The sequence below is a fragment of the Danio rerio genome, chromosome 7 (genome assembly GCF_049306965.1).
Source record: "Danio rerio strain Tuebingen ecotype United States chromosome 7, GRCz12tu, whole genome shotgun sequence".
NCBI classification, from domain to species: domain Eukaryota; kingdom Metazoa; phylum Chordata; class Actinopteri; order Cypriniformes; family Danionidae; genus Danio; species Danio rerio.
The window spans coordinates 35,404,382-35,425,192 of NC_133182.1; the positions used below are offsets into that span (position 1 = coordinate 35,404,382).

Below are 20,811 nucleotides of genomic sequence, written 5' to 3' on the forward strand. Positions count from 1 at the left end.
AATATTGTATGGCAGTTTTCAATCCTAATAATAATAATAATAATTCACAGTGTTAGTATTTTTACTGTACTTTTGATGCAGCCTGCATTAAGTTCATAATGTTAATGTTACTGTCTATGGCAGGGGTGGGCAAACTTTATCCTCGAGGGCCGGTGTCCCTGCAGAGTTTTGTTCCAACACTAGTCAAACACACCTAAACAAACTAATCAGTGTCTTCAAGATCACTTGAACTCTACAATGAGGTCTGTTTGAATAGGGTTGGAGCTAAACTATGCAGGACACTGGCCCTTCAGGATCAAGTTTGCCCACACCTGGTCTATGGTAATATAAGTGCAAACACATTGTGAAATATGCCTGCAGGAGCATATTAATCAAACAACATCCTCCAGCTTATCAAACAATATTGAAGGTGTTCCCCAGTCATTATCAAATTCATTTTCAAAAGTTTTGAAAAATGGCCAATCATGATATTTAAGTAAAATTTTACTGCACTGACAATGTATATTTCTTTTTTTTTTTTTTTTTTTAATTTTTAAGAATTATTTTACTGTGGAAAACAAACACAGTTGTCAAACTAAGACACAACCTCCAGTTTTTGGTGTGGGGTGGTCCAGCCTCCAGGCGAAGCAGAGAGTAGCGGGCGGCGCTCAGAGACAAACCACGGATCCCATCACCCCATTCCTTCTCTGCTCTAAAACACAAGAAAACACCAAGCGGAGATTTGGACCAAATGTGGGGAGCTACAATTCCTCTTTAAGTGCTTTCCAGCGATTCATATCAGTTTAATGGGTGCAATTAAGAAGCACTCACCCCTGATACTCAATGTACTTGTAGATCATTCCGGCAATGCCCATCGCTACAATGGCATAGTACCAAGAGGAGATGAACATAAGGGCTAAACACATACTCATGCCCAGAAAAGACAGAGCCCTAAGAGACAACATACAACATATCATAAAAGACTCTGCATGATTGTTACAATAGCAGAAATTGATTTAAAGGGATAATACAATTAAAAATGAACATTTATTTATTCATTGACATTTACTTTTGTTTAATTGAACTCAAAAGGAGATATCTAGAAGTATGTTGGATACCTGTAACTATTCAAATCTATAGCATTTGTTTATTCTACTATAGATGTCAATGGTTAGCAGTTTCCAACTTTTTCAAATGATCTTCTTTGTTGTTCAGCAAGGTTTTCATTATTGTGTGAACTGTCCCTTTAATAAAGTTCATTTGTAAACAATGGCTGGAAGTGAATAGTGGAAATCAAGGGCTGAGAGTTTTGAGTTTGAGACAGTTTGGCCTAAATTCAAATGTGACTACAAGTGAAGAGTTTCCACAAATAAGATCAAATAAATGAAATGTACACATACCAATGGTAATATCTGAACCGCGGTCTCCAGTTTGGTGTCCTTAATAGTGTTTGTACTGCACATGCCAAGTTTACAAATAGATAACACATCAGGAAAAACCTGTCAAGTGAACAAGCATACAGTATACCTATTAAAATTAGTGACCTTTAAAACATGCAAGGGGCAGATAATATCATTTAGACATGAAGGAACTAATATCAATATGGTCGGGTGGTAAATATGATGCATATAAATATGATTGTAGGAAGTCAGTAGCTTGAGCCCAAAATTAGACCCATAAAGTGTTCCATCTTTAATTTTATCAACAGAGTCTGCTGTATTTGCCATTCAAAATGCACTTCAGTGTAAGCTACACTTCCTGATGTGCATACAGTATTCCAGTAGCTATGACAAGGTTCAAGGTCTGGATCCAAGGAAAAGCAAAATAGCATCATAAAATGTAAAATGTGTGGCTTGAATTCAATGTAAGTTGCTTTGAATAAATACGCCTGCTAAATACGTAAATGCAAATCTACATTAAATGAACCAGATAATTATTAAACCCAAAATAAAATGCACTGCTTCAGGTTCAATGTGAAAAATAATGAACTACAAATGAAAGTAAAAATGTAAACTTTATATGCAATTAAAATAATGTATTATTTATCATTAAATTGGGATGATTCAGCGTGTGTAGGTTTGCAGTGCGTCCTCACATGGAGAGAATAGGAGCGACCATATCCAGTGATGCAATGAGGATGCCAAGCTCTGCTATGAGTCCTGTCAGCAGCAGGGCCCATGTGGGTTCTCCATTAGCTTTACCGTGTCCAAAGACCTGAGCGTGAGCAAACACATGAACAGAGATGGAAAAGCAGTCAGCTGTAAGCATCACATATTTACATTTTAGGAACAACATTTTACATATGACATGCAAATGCATGATATGATGACTTGTGTGGTTTTCTTGCCCAGAAAAGGAAGTGAAAATTACATTTCCATCTCTTTGAATTTTTTCCAACTCTCTGCCAGTTGTTTTATCATGTAAAATTAGTATTATGCTAATATGAAGCATTATTCAAACACCAGAACCTGAAACTAACACTTTGTCACACTTATTTGTGCCATATTGTGTTTATTTATTTAACTAACTATTAAATAGTACATGCCTTATTACAGAAATAACTAGTGCTGGTATCTTTTATATAGCATGACATGTCAAAATCAACACACAAACATCTGAGAGTTTTACTGTTTCAGAAAAGACAAGATGTCAGCAATGTGAGAGTTGCAAAAAGATAGATCTAGATGTTTCTTTGTGTGTGTGCGTATATACAGTATATAAACAACAGGCTGTTGCAGAAGGGAGGTTTGGGTGCTTGAGCACCTGCCCTTTTTTTCTACTGGGGAGAAAGTTCCCCATTTAAATAAAAGTGCCCCCTCCTTTGCGAACAGATCCCCTATCCGCAACATCCCCCGACATAACTGACATGAAATCCTACATAAATGTTCACACTGCGATTGCATTGCAAGACAATGCAAGTTCACACTGTCCAGATAAAAACAGATTTGTGTCACTTGTGGGCAAAAAAAGATAAGAAAAAGATTTGGGCCACATTTGCCTGCAGTGTAAACGTAGCCATATTATTGTCATATGTCTTATATGCCAGAAACTGATAAAACTACCACATCACCGCATCTCTATGGGAAACACATCTAACTGCATATTATTATTACTTTTATTATCATCATCATTATTATAATTATTATCATTAGATTACATTTTTATTGGCTTGATGTCTTTGGGACTTAATAATCACGCTATACCATTATTTGTATGCAATCATTGCTGTAAAAAAATCTGGCCAACTGGCAAGTTAATTGCAATTAATAAATGCATTACTTAAACATTTAATGATCATAAATCAGCAGATGTCTTACTCTGAGGAAAGGAATGATGTTATCTTTAGCGATGGCTTGCAGGAGACGAGGAGCTCCGGTCAGGGACTGAAGACCTGCACCCACGGTGGAGAAGAAGGAGCCAATCACAATGACCCAGGGTGAGGGCCAGGACAGTGTGCCAACTACTAGGTTTTTACTCACTGCATCTCCAAATCTACAGTACAAGACCCAAGACATAAACAAGAACACATTAGACATAATGTGTTTGTTTCCATCCAATGAAATGTTTTATTTTTTATTTTTTTATACTCTGTAGAGACAGATGACTGACTTATCTCTGAGCACCACACCCTCAATACAGGCTCCGAACAAAACCACAGAGCTAAAATCTTTCAGATGAGTCAGGGAATTTAAGTCACAAAATAGCATCATGTTGATAAAAGTAACATTTATTGTCGTAATTGTAATGTTAGTACTAAAAGCATTAAAGGATACAGACAAGAGAGGTCGTTGTTATGGCCAGAATCGTCCCAATTGGTATAGACTTCTGTGCGTCTCTTAGATCTCCAGATCTGTTTGATCCTGCCATAATTCCTGTTTTAGATACAGAGGGAAGAATACATACTAAATTAATACATCTGAAGTGTGAACTAACAGATGTAATGAAAAAGCTGTGCTCTACATCAAATACTCCTTAACAAATTGGTGACTGCATTCTGTCATTTGCACACAAGAGAGGAGTTAAACTGAAATTTCAAACAAGATGCTTATTTTTTCTTCTTTTAGCTGAAGAGGACTATATGTGGTGATATTACTCAGATTATTAATCATTTGGTTTTAGAAGGTTCTACTGATGAAACTAAATAAAAATGCGTTGATGATGACAACTATAATAAAAATATAGTGACATTTTTGTTGACTAATAGAAATGAGACAAGAATGTGATTGAGATGTTTTTTGGAAAATTTCCAATCAGAATTTATCTTGGTGTGTGACACATGACGCGCGCACACACACACACATAGTAACTGCTCCACAGTAGACGTGGGATGCAATTACATCATCTTCCATATAGGAGCGTATGTCAGATTAACCTATAATGAAATGCCAACAGCTGAGAGAAAAAGAAGATTCACATTTGATGTCAAGACAAATACAACAATGATGTATTTGATGTTGCATCCAACATAACGAAACTGCCGTAAAGCGAAGTGCATTTTTATTTTTTATGTACAGCTTTGCTTTAAAATTCCTCTATGTGAGTTAACACCATACCTGCCAACCCTTCCGTATTTCTTCGGAGTCTCCCGTATTTCAGACCCACATCCCGCCAACCTCCCGTTTTGTTATTTCTTCCAGAAAACTCCCATAATAATAATTTCTCCCCCAGCCTTCCCTAAATCTCAAGTGGATTCAGTTGACTAAAATCTTATGAAATTTAGTCAACTAAAACTAGACTATAACTCAAATGATTCAGAAGACTAAAATATGACTAAAAGACTAAGACTAAGACTAAAATTGAATACAATTTTGCTGCCATAATAACACTGCTATGATGACATCCCCTGCTGAGATACCCAGAAATGTAAAGGGTCTCACAGCCTGCTGTCAACTGTGGTCTCCACTGGGTTTCTCCTGCCTAACCTACTGTCATCCCCCTGGTACTGTTTATTTACCTTACTTCTGTCTGTCAATAAGCTCTGCTAACTCTATATTTGGTTCCTTCCTTCCAGTACTGTTCTGTGAACTATGTTTTAACATATTAGAGTCAAAGGTTTCTACAATGAAGTTTTGGGGAATCTCGTCTTTATACTGCATAATTAAGAAAAAAATGCTAGAGTAAAATGTTGTGTACAAAATCAGGCAGATTATGTACAAACATATAACTATGTAAAAAAACTTCATAATATACAGTAGATATGAATAAACTGTAAAGTGTGGTGTGCTGCGGAAGTGGAGATTTAAAAACACTCCTTTTGAGAAAACCGTCTGTAAAAAATTGGTACTGTAATTGAATGTTCAGCCACAAATTAATAAAGTGGAATGAAAAAAAAACACTTAAAAGTGTATTTTGGATGTTTTCTATTGATTAAACTGAAAAAGACTAAAAAAGCCAAAGTCCAACAGTTGCATAACTCCAGTGTTGTTTGTGTTTCTCTTCCTAGAGCTGAAAATGCCTAATATTTAACCCATGTATTACATATAAATCAAAATCAAGGTGGGTATATGGGTTTTACCTGTGGCAGAAGGAAAAAATATCCCCACTAAAAGGGTGAAGGATGTAGCGATGTCAGCAGACACGTAGAAGCCAAATGTCTCCATGGAACCATGGACATCAACAGAGGGCAGTTTTGCCTTCTCTAGAATCTGTCCTTTCTCCATGTAATCCCCCCACATGTTTTCTGAACAAACACATAAACAAATTCCTCATAAAATTTAAAAATCTATAAATCAGAGCCACATATTATGTGTATTAACTAGAAATTGGCCAGAGAAGTAAACTGCATGATGCTTAGTACTGTGTAATAGTCTAATCTGCTCTTTATGACATACTGGACAGTGTAACCTTACCTTTAATGATGCCACTGGCCAGCCCAGGAATGCCCTTGATCTCTGTAACATTGTTGTGGAAGAAGTACTCATCACAGTGAGCACTGCTGATGTTATCAGAGGTGCAGAAGTTCTTCCACAACTTGCTGGGGACCGTTTCATTACCGACAACTACCGTCTTCCCACAAACATCAAACAAATCACGAACCAATGTCCGGTTTCCTAACATGCAGATCCTATGGTATTGAAAGAATGAAAATAATGATAAAATTATATGTGTAAAATCTCTGAAGAGCTACATTACTATTGGCTTGTTTCCATTGAGTGGTGTGGTACAGTACAGTACACGTGGTATACATTTATTTCTGTTTCCACCAAAATGTACCACTTTTTGAACCCTTTTGGTGCGGTTCAATATGGTACAATAAAATATAGTACAATATGGTGCCAAAAGGGTGGAGCTAGACTCACTTCTCTTTCTACTTTTGAACCACCACACAACCAATCAAAAGTATTGTTGACAGAGAAAATGAAAGCCTGGTCTGGGTGACCCATACCAATTGGTATTATATCAGTGGAGACGAGGCATAAAGCACATACATTTACATTTACATTTAGTCATTTAGCAGACGCTTTTATCCAAAGTGACTTACAAATGAGGACGAGGAAGCAAGGATCCAACATCACAATTAAAATAACACACAATTTTCAAAACTGATTTATATTATTTTTTTCTCTACTTAAAGACATGTTTAAAGACTTTAGCTGATTAACTGGCATTTGAAACAACAATTTAATCAATGTATTCAATACTAACACAATTTATTAAATTTAAAAAAATGTAAAATAATGCCACCCTATATACAATATATATATTTAATATTTATCCCAGTATTGTTTGTCCCATATTTTTCCTTTTTTTATGATTGTATATTATTTGTCCCAATATTTAAGTATTACAGAAAAACTTACGGAAACTCAGGAGGGTGGAAGATGGACTTGACCGCTCCAGCATAGATAGAAACAATGGAGATTATGACGCAGGCTAGGAACAGCGAGGCTAATTTGTTGACATATTTGACCCCCACAAAAACAACCACAGCCATGAGGCTTAAACATATTGTGCCATAAACCCGCATGTTATTCAGCATTGCACCGTTTCCTGCGTGAATATCTGCTGGATGGAATATGGCAGCCTGAGGAATCAGATATTTCTGTGAAAAATAAGAGTTGAAGAATTATTATTGTCAGATCTGGGTGGCTTTGAGATTAGATCATGCTTTGTGTGTGATTAAAATAAAAGAAGACTGACCAGAAATATTTCAATTGCTCCCAATATGTACATGGCAGCAGCGAAGGTTGTACCTAAATAAAAACAGAGACCAACAGCACCACCGAACTCAGGGCCCAGAGAGCGAGATATCATGAAATAAGCCCCACCAGCTGAAAGGGAAAAGTAAATAAATAAATTTCTACAGTTATGTTGATTTTATAGGATGTAACCATTCAGAAGAATAACTATTTCCAGTTGTCCTGATAACCATTAGTATAAACATTTCAAATTACCTGGAACTACACCATTGGTGGCTATGGCACTCATCGAGATTGCTGTCAACATTGTCTGTTAAAAATAAAAATACAGATAATAAAATAAATAAGACAATAAAACAAAAAAGAAATCAATCACACTGAAGTCATAATACATAAGAAGTCAAATCATACAGTTAAACATTAATAAAAACAATAACACTTTGTTATATATTATCCTTTTGATCAAGCAGCATTTTCTTAAAGGCATAGTTCACCCAAAACTTCATCATTTACTCACCCTTCACTTGTCACAAACCTGTTTGAGTATCTTTTATTCAGTAACACAGAAGTTATTTTCACAGAAGTCAAAAGTTATATTGGTGCCCATTAAATCACAGTATTTGATTTTTTCCCTACTGTGGAAGTCACCGGTTACCGGTTTCTCACATTCTTCACAAATCTTCTTTATGTACAAATAAAACTCATAAAGTTTTGGAAGCACTTGAGGGTGAGTAAATGGTGAGTAAATTTTAATTTTAGGGCCAACTATCCCTTTAAGGTATTACAAAAGTGCCAGGCTGCCATTGGCACACTCAGACTGGTGACTTGGGGCAGTAAAATGAGACACAGTATTTCGATCTCATCAGTTGTAAAATGATTAGTACTAGATGATTGTTTCAGAATCACTTTCAACAAGGTCCACTCTATTTAAATCTTCTGGTCGCACCACTGATTTACTGCATTACTGACTAATCAATAACCGCTGCATTTGAAGGTTGGGCACTTTTTTCTATCTTTTCTTCAGTAAAAGTAGCAACCTAATCTAATAATTGAATTAAATTAATTTAGTCTAGCTGATTTAATATAGCCAAAGATTGGACTTTTTAAAAACCAAACTTACAATAAGATTTTTTATCTACAGACCATGAGGCTATTTAGCAATAAGTTTTACCCTCATGATAAATTGTGCACAATTTTATTGCTTCTCTTTTCAATCTGATTCACATTTTTTGACATTATTTGAGTCATATTTTATATTGGGTGGTGTGACAGTACTGTATGTAAATTAAAGTGGAGTAATAAGTAATTTTGTCATGCCCACAATTTATGTTATGCCACATGTCTATGTATTGCTTTGCACAATAGTCTATTACCAATGCAAGTTGCATAAATGCAATGGCTGTTTGATCCTGTGGCTGAAACAGCAGGAAGAGCCCTGATCCATTGACGGTGTATATATGAGGGTGTGTCTGCATCAACTTACGCAGGAACAGCACATGAGAACGATGAGGAAGGACTGGACGACACCTGCTGTTCCTACTATCCAGGTGAGACGCAGAAACAGAATCACACCAAAGATGTTCTGCAGACACGGCAGGTAAACTCCCATTAGCGTGCCCATATTTGGAGACTATAGGGAAAAAGCAAAAAAAAAGAATATTATATCAGAGCTCAATTTTGACAGGTGCTTCAATTACAGAGAAAACTTTTTTGATTAAAATAGATATCTTACCTTGGGTGCTTGTCGTCTGGATGCATCTGCACTTTCTGCCTCTTCATGTTCTTTGGCACCCTGAGTAACATTTGTGTAATTGACCAGGCGGCTGAGAAGAGACGAGACCTTCGGCCGGATGTCCAGCTCTTCCTATGGAAACATACAGTAAAGTTGAAGTCAAAATTATTATATAATGTATTATAATATTAATTCAATCATTAATTAAATTATTGTTATCATCATTTTCTTTTTTTAAATATTTCCCAAATGATGTTTAACAGAGCAAGAGATTTTTTACAGTTTTTTCTCTAATATGTTTTCTTAATTGTTTTATATCGACTAGATTTTTATTTTTTACATTTTAAGGTCATTATTATTAGCCCCCTTAAGATTTTTTTCCAATTAGCTACAGAACAAAACATTGTTTTACAATAACTTGTTTAATTACCCTATCTTGCTTAGTAAACCTAATTAACCAAGGTTAGCCTTAAAATTGCACTTTAAATGACTAGTATCTTTAAAAAATATCTAGTAAAATCTTACATATTGTCATCATGGCAAAGATAAAATAAATCAGTTATTACAAATCAGTTATTAAACTATTCTGTTTAAAAATGATTTAAAAAAACTTCTCTCTGTAAAACGAAAATTGTAAAAAAATATAAAAGAATTAAAATTTAACAGGTGGGCTAATAATTCTGACCGCAGTATTAAACAAAAGAAAACATATGGTATTCTACAGATTTTGTCTAACATTTCATTTATGAATTTGGGAAAGTTGATCAAATTGTAAGATTAAGATTAAACCTCAAACAGGGCCAGGTTTCTGTCGTAGAAGTCATTCCTCTTTGATGCTGAGTCTGAACTGCTGAGGAAGGGACTGTCTTCTTTATGATTACCATGACCTAAAGGAGGAAAGACATAATACCTGGTGAATTTAATGGGTACATGAACGGCTTATATATTCTATAGGCTATGACTGTTTCCATATATATATATATATATATATGCATTCATGCGCTAGGGCTGCACAACATATTGTTTCAGCATCAATATCGCAAGTGTGCTTTCGCAATAGTCACATTCCAAAGATATGCAATGTTGAGTCTGAATTATAGTTGACCAGGAGCCATAGAATTGTATGTAATCACTGTATTTACATTGAATTTCTATGATTTATGCAAAAAAAAAATCCACAAATTTCCACAAATACCTACATTTCAAAGTGAAAACAAGATTTTTTTTCACTTATACCACACTGGAAAACAAGCAAAAAACTTTTCACTTATTTATTCTGACATTGAAAACTAAACAATATTATCACTTGTTCTAAGATTTATTTATTTTTATTTTATTTTTTTTAAATATTTGGACTAGAAACTAGACAAAGCAGAGTAGAAAAAGCCTTTTTTTGCATTAAATAGAACTAATTAACCAACAAATAGTGCTATTCAAACTGTCTTGTAAAACTATGTATTTATCTCAATATTTATCACAGAAAACTAGAATATTGCCATATAAGATTTCTCCAATATCGTGCAGCAATCAATATGCACTATATTATACCTTTTCTGCCCTTAATAATTAAGCAGTGCTGCAATAAATGAGGTTGGCCAGGAGTAGTGCTGCCCCTATGGTTTACAAGAAGAAATTATTGGATTTACAGAAAAGGTGCTAAATAGTGGCCTATGAGATGACTCAAATTGTACTTTTTTTTTGTGAAATCTCTCTAAGTTGACACATTGTATTGCATTTATTTTATCATTTGAGTTATGAATTAACATAATTATGTTGCGACATAGTAGGCGTTTTTCACCTATTATAGCCTACAGTATGGAATTATGTATGGAGCTCCAGAACGATTAGCAATTTAAAATAAATCAGAATCAATGAATTGCTCCCAACTACCGCCAGGTTTACTGTAGTTGCATTTCTAAAGTGTCATTTCAATCAAATAATTTCATATTTATATATTACACTTTTAAAAATGAAATAAACACATCTATTCAAAAGTAACAATAGATTTAATGTGGCAAAATGCAAAAGTTTATGGAAAAAAAGAAAAACATTTCATTGTTAGAATAACAAAAACAATGAGTTAATCATCAGCACAAACACAAAAAAAGAACATTTTCCTTTATGATATCGCTTAAGAAATCTGCACCGATTCAATAACAGTGCTGTTGATCTCTTCTTTTCATCGAGGACAAAAAAACGAAAAACAAACGGAAAAGCTGTATCTAACTATTTTAAGGGTGGAGTACATTCTCTCAGAATAAAAACCACCCACATTTAATTTCCTGTTCTACACCCAGTGAACTGCCACTAATGTCCCATTCTTTGCACTTTACATCATTTCATTACTGTATAACAATCATCATTACTGCACCTACCTCAAATAAACATTATATATAACATTTTATATATATACGCTTTATAAAGGCACAGGAATATGCACATCATAAAAATAAAGAACTATTTGTTTCTACATCATAATTTTCACAGTATGACGCTTTTATCAGTGGTTAGGTACTGAATTCTTATTCGTCATGCTTTTAAACCTTAACTTTAAGGGTGGATCTAAAGAAACAAATAATGCTTTGCAGCTGCTGAAGTACGTTTGAGGCCTTTTCTAGCATTTGTACTGACTATTAAACCTATTTTGTCTTTCGTTTCTGAACGCTTAATCAGTTTGATTGTTTTGTGTTCACACACACTCGCCTCGCAAAACAAATGTCAATACAAACACTGCCATAACCAGGCACCCAAATACAGTGCCGACCTTAATGCCAAGAACAATTAACCAGTTTGGTCTTTATTGCACCATCATTTTATTTAAATATTTATTCATTTATTAACTCAAGCCTGACACCCGCTCTAAAAGTGTTTTCAGATGTATTGCTTTTGATTTAAGAAATTGAAAAGAAGAATCGTTATATCTCATCATTACAAAAAAATTAAATAACAAATAGGAGGTGATATTTCAGTAAGAGACACTGGGACATCACAGATTTGAATTCACAGTTAATCAGACCATGTCAAAAATAGATTTGACGAAATGCATTTGCTCACAAATATATCATTTAGGACAAATAAGAGAGGATGCAATGGTTCTGATTTTAGGATTAGAATTGGTATAGAAATCTCTTTTTGTTTATTTGATTGTTTGGTCTCACTCACCTGTGTCCTGGGTTAAGGTGCCATAATAGGTAATATTTGCATTAGCATTGTTGTTGATCAGCATGTTTGTCTATGGACAGCAAAGCAGTATGTGAGCTGCGGTCATAGTCTATATCCAGGTCACTGCAAACTATTAACTGGTACTGAGAGAGTGATGGCGATCAGTATTTACACACACACTTGCACACACTCACGCACACACACAAACACGCATACACTGTTACATTTTCCAATAAACATTCTAAGCTTTTTTTAAATAATTTCCCCCCCTAAATGTATAAAAAAAACAGGTTTTACTGTCCTTGTGGGGTCAGATTGAGTAAGAGATGCTATTAATGAACAAATACTAAGCAATCCTGACATGTAACATTTATTCATTAAATATCATTCATCGTTGAAAATGCTCTGGGAACAAAATGAATCCAGTGCTTTAATTAATAATTAGACTAATTTAGTCACAAAATTAACAATCAATACCATTTGACTGACCATATCAACCTCTTTATTAACATTAACCTCATATTAACCATTGTGCTGATGTTATAAAAGCAAAAGAGGACAAATACTTATAAATCATCAACTTTATTAAGGTGAATCAATTTAATGTACACTTTTAAAATGCTGACTTGTTTTAACTCAAATATGGTTAAAATAAGGACAAATCCAAAAATAAAATTTGAAAAACTAGCAATTATTAAAATAACTGAAATGACAAACAAAACAAAATGTTCAAGTGCTGCCATCTAGAGTTATACTTTGACAACTGACCCTCTCTTTAATCTGTGAGAGAAAATGTTGATCAATTTTTTAAATGCTGCAAGAATTTTGAAAGTATAAACACCACAGAGCACAGGTCTGAAAAGTTTTCTGAATTCTTTCTCAGCAAAACCGACAGAAATGAACAACAGAATTGACTTGAAAGTCTGAGTCTCTCGCTGGGTGACTGCAGGAGGGCGAAGCTTGAGCTTTACTGCCGCAGGTTTGGACACGCTAACAGACTGTGTCAAAAGCTGCTGATCAAAGTCAAAACTATAGTATACTAACCACACAGAGAGAGATGTTTAGTGTCAGATGAGAGACTTCACATGCTTACTATTGCGAGATTTATCCCATCTAGACAGCAAGAACATCATACTTGTTTACAGTTTAAAGTGTATAGACAAATTTTGCATGCTACACGGTCATTTGATTTCAACAATCTTTAATTAAAAAATGACAATTGGTATTTTAATTGATAACATTGATTTGCTGTTTTTATAAATTAACTTTATTGTTTTGTGTTCAACACACTTAAATTTGTAAAAACTAATATGTTAACTTAATTCCTTCATGTTGTCCCAGCACAAATCGATTGTGTGGAACCCAGCATTTATTACAGTGCACCACACACACAGGCTGTTTTTCTCAGTTCATAGGAACACTGAAACACATTTGGTAACCAGCTGTAGAAATCAGCTCTGTTCAAACATCTGTAAACTATTGCTCAGACAACAGCCAAAGGTACTTTTAGAGCTTTAGCGTAAAAAGTGAATTCACCTCCAAAGAAGAACATTTAAACAGGCAAAACATACTTGTGCTGAATGAATTTAGAAAGAAATTAACTAGCAACTAAGAAGCTTAAATGTGTGTAATTGACCAAACATCCCATGTATTAAACGTTTAAAATCTTCATTATGAGACAAAGTCATGCTGTTAAGGCCGACTTAGCCCTATTTGGCAAAGCATTGTGTTATGATGGAATATTTGGTTGCTTGACGTAATTGATATAATAATATCCAGTGTGCGAATACATTATTACATCATTACATTATTAACTGTATATTGTAAACAGCATACAGTAACTGCATGTCAATCTTATGGTCCTTCATTACCAGATAACCAGCACCAGTGAGCATCTTAAAGGGATAGTTCACCCAAAAAAAGAAAAAAAATGTCATCATTTACTTACTCTTGACATAGTCCAAACCAGCTTAAGTATTTTATTATTATTATTTTTATTTTTGTGAACACAAAAGAGGAAAAATAACAACAAGGCTTATGTCGGTATCAAATGTTCTAATTGTAATTAATTGCTGAAGCTTTTATCACAGTATATGGTATTATCCTAATATGACCTAAGCTGCAAAAAGAGAGGTTACTTTGACATGTATAATAGTAATAAAAAAGTTACTTTGTTAATATTAGTTTACTTAAAATAACTATTGTACCTTACATCGCAGTGTTAACATACAATACCATTATAAATAATCACAGTTCAATTAATATTTCAGCATGTTGTGGGCCTTATTTACATGCGAAAATGTTTATGTTAAAACTATTAAAATAACCAATTAAGTCTTCAAACATTTGGTGATAATATGAACAACCTTAAAAATAATTTTAAAAGTTTAAATAATAAATAATTATTCACAATATTTTGAAGTGCCCATGATATTAATAAAATGCACCCTCATTATCACTTAGATGATTTATATTAAATCATTTAATATCAGCATATGATTACCTTTAACCATTGACATCAACGGAAAAAAACAAATATTCCAACGTTCTTCAAAATATCTTCATTCATGTTAGACAGAAGGAAAAAAACAAAGTGTAGGGAGAGTAATTGATGACAGTGTTTTCATTTTTATGTGAACTATTCCTTTAAGAACTTTAATATTACATTTCTGCAATGTTATAGTGCAGTGAACTTTAGAAATGCTAAGATGTTTCACCATAATTATGCTAACCAGTTTGACCATGTTTAAAGCATTTAAGATGATGTCTTTCCATAGTGAAACTTTTAGAAATTTGTTCCAACCTTTGCAAGCAACGATGTATTGCCTGTTTTATGTGTCTTTCCAGAGAAGAGATGCTTGTTACACAATACACTGCATTACAAAAGTACAGTTGAATAAGTCTGTGGAATTAAACCCTGCTGTGCGTGAAGAACATACCAGGACTTTGATGTGCGTTAATGAGGGAGAAGAAGCTGCACTGTACTGATAGAGCTACGATAATTAAAAACATTAGCAAAAGACCGGGCAATGTACTGTATACTCACTTTAAAGCAAAATGAAGACAGGATTTTTAAAAAGTGCAATGTCAAAAAACAGCTAATGTTGTACAGGAGCTGTAATAGCTGTAAATAGTTTAATGTTTTAAATCGTTAATATAAGTTATTATACTATTATTTTTATTTTGAATGACAAGCATTCTAAGACGAGAAGGTATTTTTAGGTCTTTATTGTAATATTACTATTATTGCTATTATTATTATTAAATTTTTTTATCATTGATTTATTGCTTACATTCTAGTTCTAGTTTATAAGTCATATAAATGTCAAACCAACATGAGGTGTGCACTAATATAGTTCAACTTCAATATGTTTGTGCACTTGAGTATGAATAATTAATAGCCAGCTTTTATTTGCACTGCTGATTTTGTTGTTTTGTTATCTCGTGATGTCAGAATAAATTTGTTCCTCCGACTTAAAATTATTAATTATAGCAAAGTGTAACAGGTTTGTGGTCTATCAACTGTTAAAGTGTATTGTGTGTGTGTGTGTGTGTGTTGTTTAAAACAGTGTTTCTCAACCATGTTCCTGGAGGACCACCAGCTCTGCACATTTTCCATGTCTCCTTTACTAAACACACCTGATTCAGATCATCAGCTCATGAGCAGAGACTGAAAGACCTGTAATAGGTGTGACAAAGGAAATATCCAAAACATGCAGTGTTGGTTGTCCTCTAGGAACCAGGAACGTGGTTGAGATACACTGGTTTAAAAGATTGTCATGTATGATGTATGATGATTGTTTGTTTGTTTGTGGCTTGTGAGTTTTTTTTTTTTTTTTCAAAACACAACAACCACCTTGCTCTCCATAACATTTCATTTATTCTTGAAAACATGACAGCAGATACCATGAAACATAAAACAACTCTTTTTTTATTTTTTAACCTTGTGCAACTTCCATTATCTAAAGTTGCTTTTATTATGTAGTGAATACTGTTTAAAGGGTTGTGCTTGGTACAAAAACTCTGTGAAATATTATTATTATAGTTGTATAATAAGCGTTTTCAATTGCAATGTATTTTAATATGTCATTTACACTTTTCAGCATCATAATAACCTCAGTATTGAGTGTGACATGATCCTTCAGAAATCATTGTAATATGCAGAAAATAAATTATTATTATTATTATTATTATTATTATTATTATTATTATTATTATTATTAATGTTGTTGTTGTTGTGGAAACATTACTATCATTATTATTATTATTATTGTTGTTGTTTTTGTTGTTATTATTATTTTAAAAATGTTTAAGCATTAAGACTTTTTTTTTCATTATTTGATGAACTGAAAGTGTTTATTGGTAAAAAAAACAACAACTTTTGTTTAATAAAAAATGTATTTACAGTCACGTTTGCTGAATAAAACTATTATTAATTTTGTGTGTGTGTGTGTGTGTGTGTGTGTGTGTGTGTGTGTGTGTGTGTGTGTGTGTGTGTGTGTGTGTGTGTAATTGCATAATTTGAGAGCTCTGTGCTTTCATTCAGCACATGAGTTTTAGATGACCCTTCAGTAGGCCCCAAAGCAGATCAATGACTGCTTTAATACTTATTTATTAACTCTGTTCTTGATCTTTATCAAGTCAACAAAACAATTTTATATATGAGATTAGCAAGAGATAAATCAAAGACATTCTGTGCTTTTCGGGTACAGCCCTCTTTCAGCGAAAACTAATTTGTGTCCTCTTTGTGGAAAGTATTATAACCTTGAGGAGCCAAAGACATTCTTACTGTTAAGGACTGCCAGGCAGCTCTCACTTGAAAGTAGAATGATGTTGATTTTGTTTTTTCCAGTATCAAATAAGTCCTTTAGGTTATGAAGTGGATGACCACCTCTCTCTGCCTCAGAAGCCTATTTTGGTAGAACACAGCCGCTGATTTTGTATTATGCCCACTTAAAAAGCAAGCCTTGTCCAATCCATACCTTGTCAAAGAATGCATGCAGTATAGTAGTTCATCCTTGTAATTTATACGGTTTAAAGAGAAGAAGAAGAAAAATTGGACAGCATGAATCTATCTAATGTGCACTTGTGTTTGAACATGTTATCAAATGAATTATACATTATCAGTGTTTTCAAGGATCTCTGGAAGCTTGAGGAACTCTCAGAATAAGGATGTAATGATTCATTTAATATTTTCAATAAAAGTCTCTCCCTCCCAGTCTTCATCTGTTTTTATGAGAGCAAGGCATAACAGGGTGTATGGCGTTGACTGAGAGCCCGTGCTTTTCCATGTCAGGCCCATTTCAGCACAATGAGGGCTGTGTGCTGTCCTGCTCTAAACATCGCTGAACTGGCAAACTAAAAAACAAAGTTAGCAGTGTGAACACCCTGCTACTGCTTTGCCTCTCCTCAAGTAAAAAAAAAATCAACCAGCAGCTGCCACATAGTCCCATACTCTCCTTCATTCACCTTCATGCAAACCTATCTGATACAAGGAAATCTACAACCTTGTTTCTCATGTCTATGAAGTCATCAACAGGCGGTGAAACTGAATGTTAAATCACTACCACAACAAATATGCAGACACATTAAGTACCAGCTGAGGGTTTATTATATTTAGACATGCCCTGTTATGGGCAAACACATCTTCATCTAGGATATTATAAACACAGAAAAATAATTATGTAATGGTACTTTTATAGATTTTGAGGCTGTTTTTTTCCACAGTTGGAGTTAAGAGGTCATATATTTTATTTAAAGAGCCAGTGATAAATTTGCACTCAAAAGTGCATAACATTTGGTCTATCTATCTATCTATCTATCTATCTATCTATCTATCTATCTATCTATCTATCTATCTATCTATCTATCTATCTATCTATCTATCTATCTATCTATCTATCTATCTATCTATCTATCTATTTATCTATTTATCTGTCTATCTGTCTGTCTGTCTGTCTATTTATTTATCTGTCTGTCTGTCTGTCTGTCTGTCTGTCCGTCCGTCCGTCCGTCCGTCCGTCCGTCCGTCCGTCCGTCCGTCTGTCTATCTATCTATCTATCTATCTATCTATCTATCTATCTATCTATCTATCTATCTATCTATCTATCTATCTATCTATCTATCTATCTGTCTGTCTGTCTGTCTGTCTGTCTGTCTGTCTGTCTATTTGTCTGTCTATCTATCTATCTATCTATCTATCTATCTATCTATCTATCTATCTATCTATCTATCTATCTATCTATCTATCTATCTATCTATCTATCTATCTATCTATCTATCTATCTATCTATCTATCTGTCTGTCTGTCTGTCTGTCTATTTGTCTGTCTGTCTGTCTATTTATTTATCTGTCTGTATGTCTGTCTGTCTATTTATCTATTTATTTATTTATTTATTCATTTATCTTTTATCCGTATGTTGGTCTGTCTGTCTGTCTGTCTGTCTGTCTATTTATTTATTTATTCATTTATCTTTTTATCTGTATGTTGGTCTGTCTGTCTGTCTGTCTGTCTATTTATTTATTTATTCGTTTATCTTTTTATCCGTATGTTGGTCTGTCTGTCTATTTATTTATTTATTTATTTATTTATTTATTTATTTATTTATTTATTCATTTATCTTTTTATCCGTATGTTGGTCTGACTGTCTATTTATTTATCTGTCTGTCTGAATGTCTGTCTGTCTATTTGTTTGTGTATTTGTCTGTCTATCTGTCTGTCTATTTGTCTGTCTGTCTGTCTGTCTATTTATCTGTCTGTCTGTCTGTCCGTCTGTCTATCTATCTACCTATCTAAAAATAAAACAATTCTGAATTTATTTTTTTTTAGTTTTTGAGGTTGCAATGCTTAATTTATTATTAGCTATATAAAAATATGGAGACCTGTAAGGCACAAACTTACATGTAGAGTAAGTATTTGATTTTGTTTTGTTTTATATTGCTAGGGTGATTCATTCAGAGAATCACTTTGTTCATGCACTTTAACATGCAAGCTCAGCATTTTGTTATTATTTTAATGCCTAAAGGCATAAACAAGACATGACCAGCTCCTGCTGCAATACTCACATTTTCACCTCACTTACAGTAAAACATTTGTAACAAGTGCTTTGGTGGCACTCCCAGAATAAAATAATTGTACATTTAGGAGTACAACAGCTTATCACTGGGACAGTATCCTTTAAAGGTACTTATTTGTACATTATTTATCCATTAAAGATCATCCATAGTATTAGCTTCCTTAGCTTGAAAAGTTTATCTAAAAGTCTGTATGACTGTTTTAAATAACTAAAACACACCTTTAGAGGGACAGTAGATAAGGCACAAAGCCATTACACTTTTAAGAACAGTGTGTGGTGGTGTGATCACATTTACCTCACTAGCATATGAACTCCAAAATTGCTCTTTTTACTCTAACACAAAGGGCAACTGCGAAGACAACACCATCTTCACATAACTGGTGGTCTCTCCATATGCCGCATACAGCTGTAGTAAACAGATGCTCATATCCCTAAATCATGCCTCGAGGGCAGCACATGGCTCTTTCTACCATTGGCTTCTGTCTTTTGAAATGCAATAGAGAAACAAACAAGATGGAGGAACAAAATGCCAGTTAAACCCTCAGCTGCTGTCTTGGCACAAAGAAAGAGAGCTTCATCTTTTGTGTCCATGAATACTTGAGGCCTGTCCTATTATTGCAACCCCCCCGGTCCCGCCTCTGCTTGGGCCCTTGATTGTTTTCCTTTGTCACCGCACTGGTGACTGGCATGTCAGAACTGTGCCAAGAGTCTCAGCTTGAGTTACTGTAAAATCCCTCCCCTTACATCAAATTTACGCCATTTTATATAAAGACAACTTCATCAACGTGAACAAGCTCCTTCAGTATTTCCTGGGATGCAAGCAGTAATATGACGTCATATGTCTCAACAATTGCCATGGTTACCATTGCTGATGGTTTGAGAACGTCTGTCAAGAATTTATAAGTTAAATAAAACACTTCATCTAGTTTTAAAACTATTCAAACTCAGCTGCTGTTTTAGCTAAAGTCAAGTTTTATAGCTAGATGAGACTGTTATGAAAAAAAAGAGAACTTACCATCTGAGCTAACTGTGTCTCCATGTCCAGGGTATTCTCCCTGTCCTGTGTCCCGGTAATCAACCCAGTTTATTCCTTCCAGGCTATCATAGTTGGACGGTGAGTTATCCTGCACTGGTACCACAGTGAAATGAGGCATGTTTTCATGTGTTTAGTGTGCGGATCAGTCCTTCTGTTTCTCTTCTTTTGGCAGATATCACGTTCCCAGCTGAACTCTCCCTGAAATCTCCAACACATTCCTCTAGTCTTCCCTCACTTCCTCTGAATCCATTAGCATAGTCACCACCTTCCTCCCCCGGCCCCTCCTCCAGGGCCAACAAATAGAGAGGCTCTGACACTTTGGCCTGTCTCACTTTTTCCCCTTGCTCTCGCAGCAGTCTTTCCCACTCCAGTTTCCCGGCTAAAACACGAGTCACAGTCTGGAAAAGACAAGGAAAAGGAACATTAATGATTGTTTGATTCTTTTAAGAGTTAAAGCCCAAATAGATTACAGTATCTGTATAAAAAGAGATTAAAGTATAATCCTATACAATGTTTTTGCTAAAAAATTCTGTCAGAGGTTTTTGTTCTTAGGGCAAACACGTTTGTGGATTTTGTCTGCATAGCCAAAGGAAATAGTTGGCAAGGCATGAGCGTAAAAAACTACAGCTTGTTCCAACAAGTTAATAGGTAACAGCTTGATAACACAGGATGGTAGTTCTGACCTA

General features: G+C 34.4%; 1 protein-coding gene across 4 annotated transcripts in view; it reads right to left on the minus strand.

Annotated features, from left to right (window-relative positions):
* slc12a4 (solute carrier family 12 member 4) overlaps window positions 1-20,334 on the minus strand; it is a 31,441-nt gene extending 11,107 nt beyond the window's left edge. For all 4 annotated transcript variants that reach the window (XR_012383380.1, XR_012383381.1, XR_012383382.1 and 1 more), the window contains exons 1-16: window positions 20,105-20,334; window positions 9,640-9,737; window positions 8,851-8,982; window positions 8,602-8,748; window positions 7,374-7,428; window positions 7,120-7,250; window positions 6,780-7,021; window positions 5,829-6,043; window positions 5,495-5,659; window positions 3,753-3,851; window positions 3,589-3,646; window positions 3,297-3,471; window positions 2,075-2,193; window positions 1,380-1,478; window positions 811-930; window positions 587-691 (exon numbers count right to left, since the gene is read on the minus strand). Coding sequence is in view for 1 of the 4 variants with exons in the window: in XM_686199.9 (XP_691291.2) it covers window positions 587-691; window positions 811-930; window positions 1,380-1,478; window positions 2,075-2,193; window positions 3,297-3,471; window positions 3,589-3,646; window positions 3,753-3,851; window positions 5,495-5,659; window positions 5,829-6,043; window positions 6,780-7,021; window positions 7,120-7,250; window positions 7,374-7,428; window positions 8,602-8,748; window positions 8,851-8,982; window positions 9,640-9,737; window positions 20,105-20,243 (2,099 nt within the window). In the remaining 3 variants the exon portion in view is untranslated. The remainder of the gene's footprint in view (window positions 1-586; window positions 692-810; window positions 931-1,379; window positions 1,479-2,074; window positions 2,194-3,296; window positions 3,472-3,588; window positions 3,647-3,752; window positions 3,852-5,494; window positions 5,660-5,828; window positions 6,044-6,779; window positions 7,022-7,119; window positions 7,251-7,373; window positions 7,429-8,601; window positions 8,749-8,850; window positions 8,983-9,639; window positions 9,738-20,104) is intronic.
* Between the last annotated feature and the right edge of the window lie 477 nt (window positions 20,335-20,811).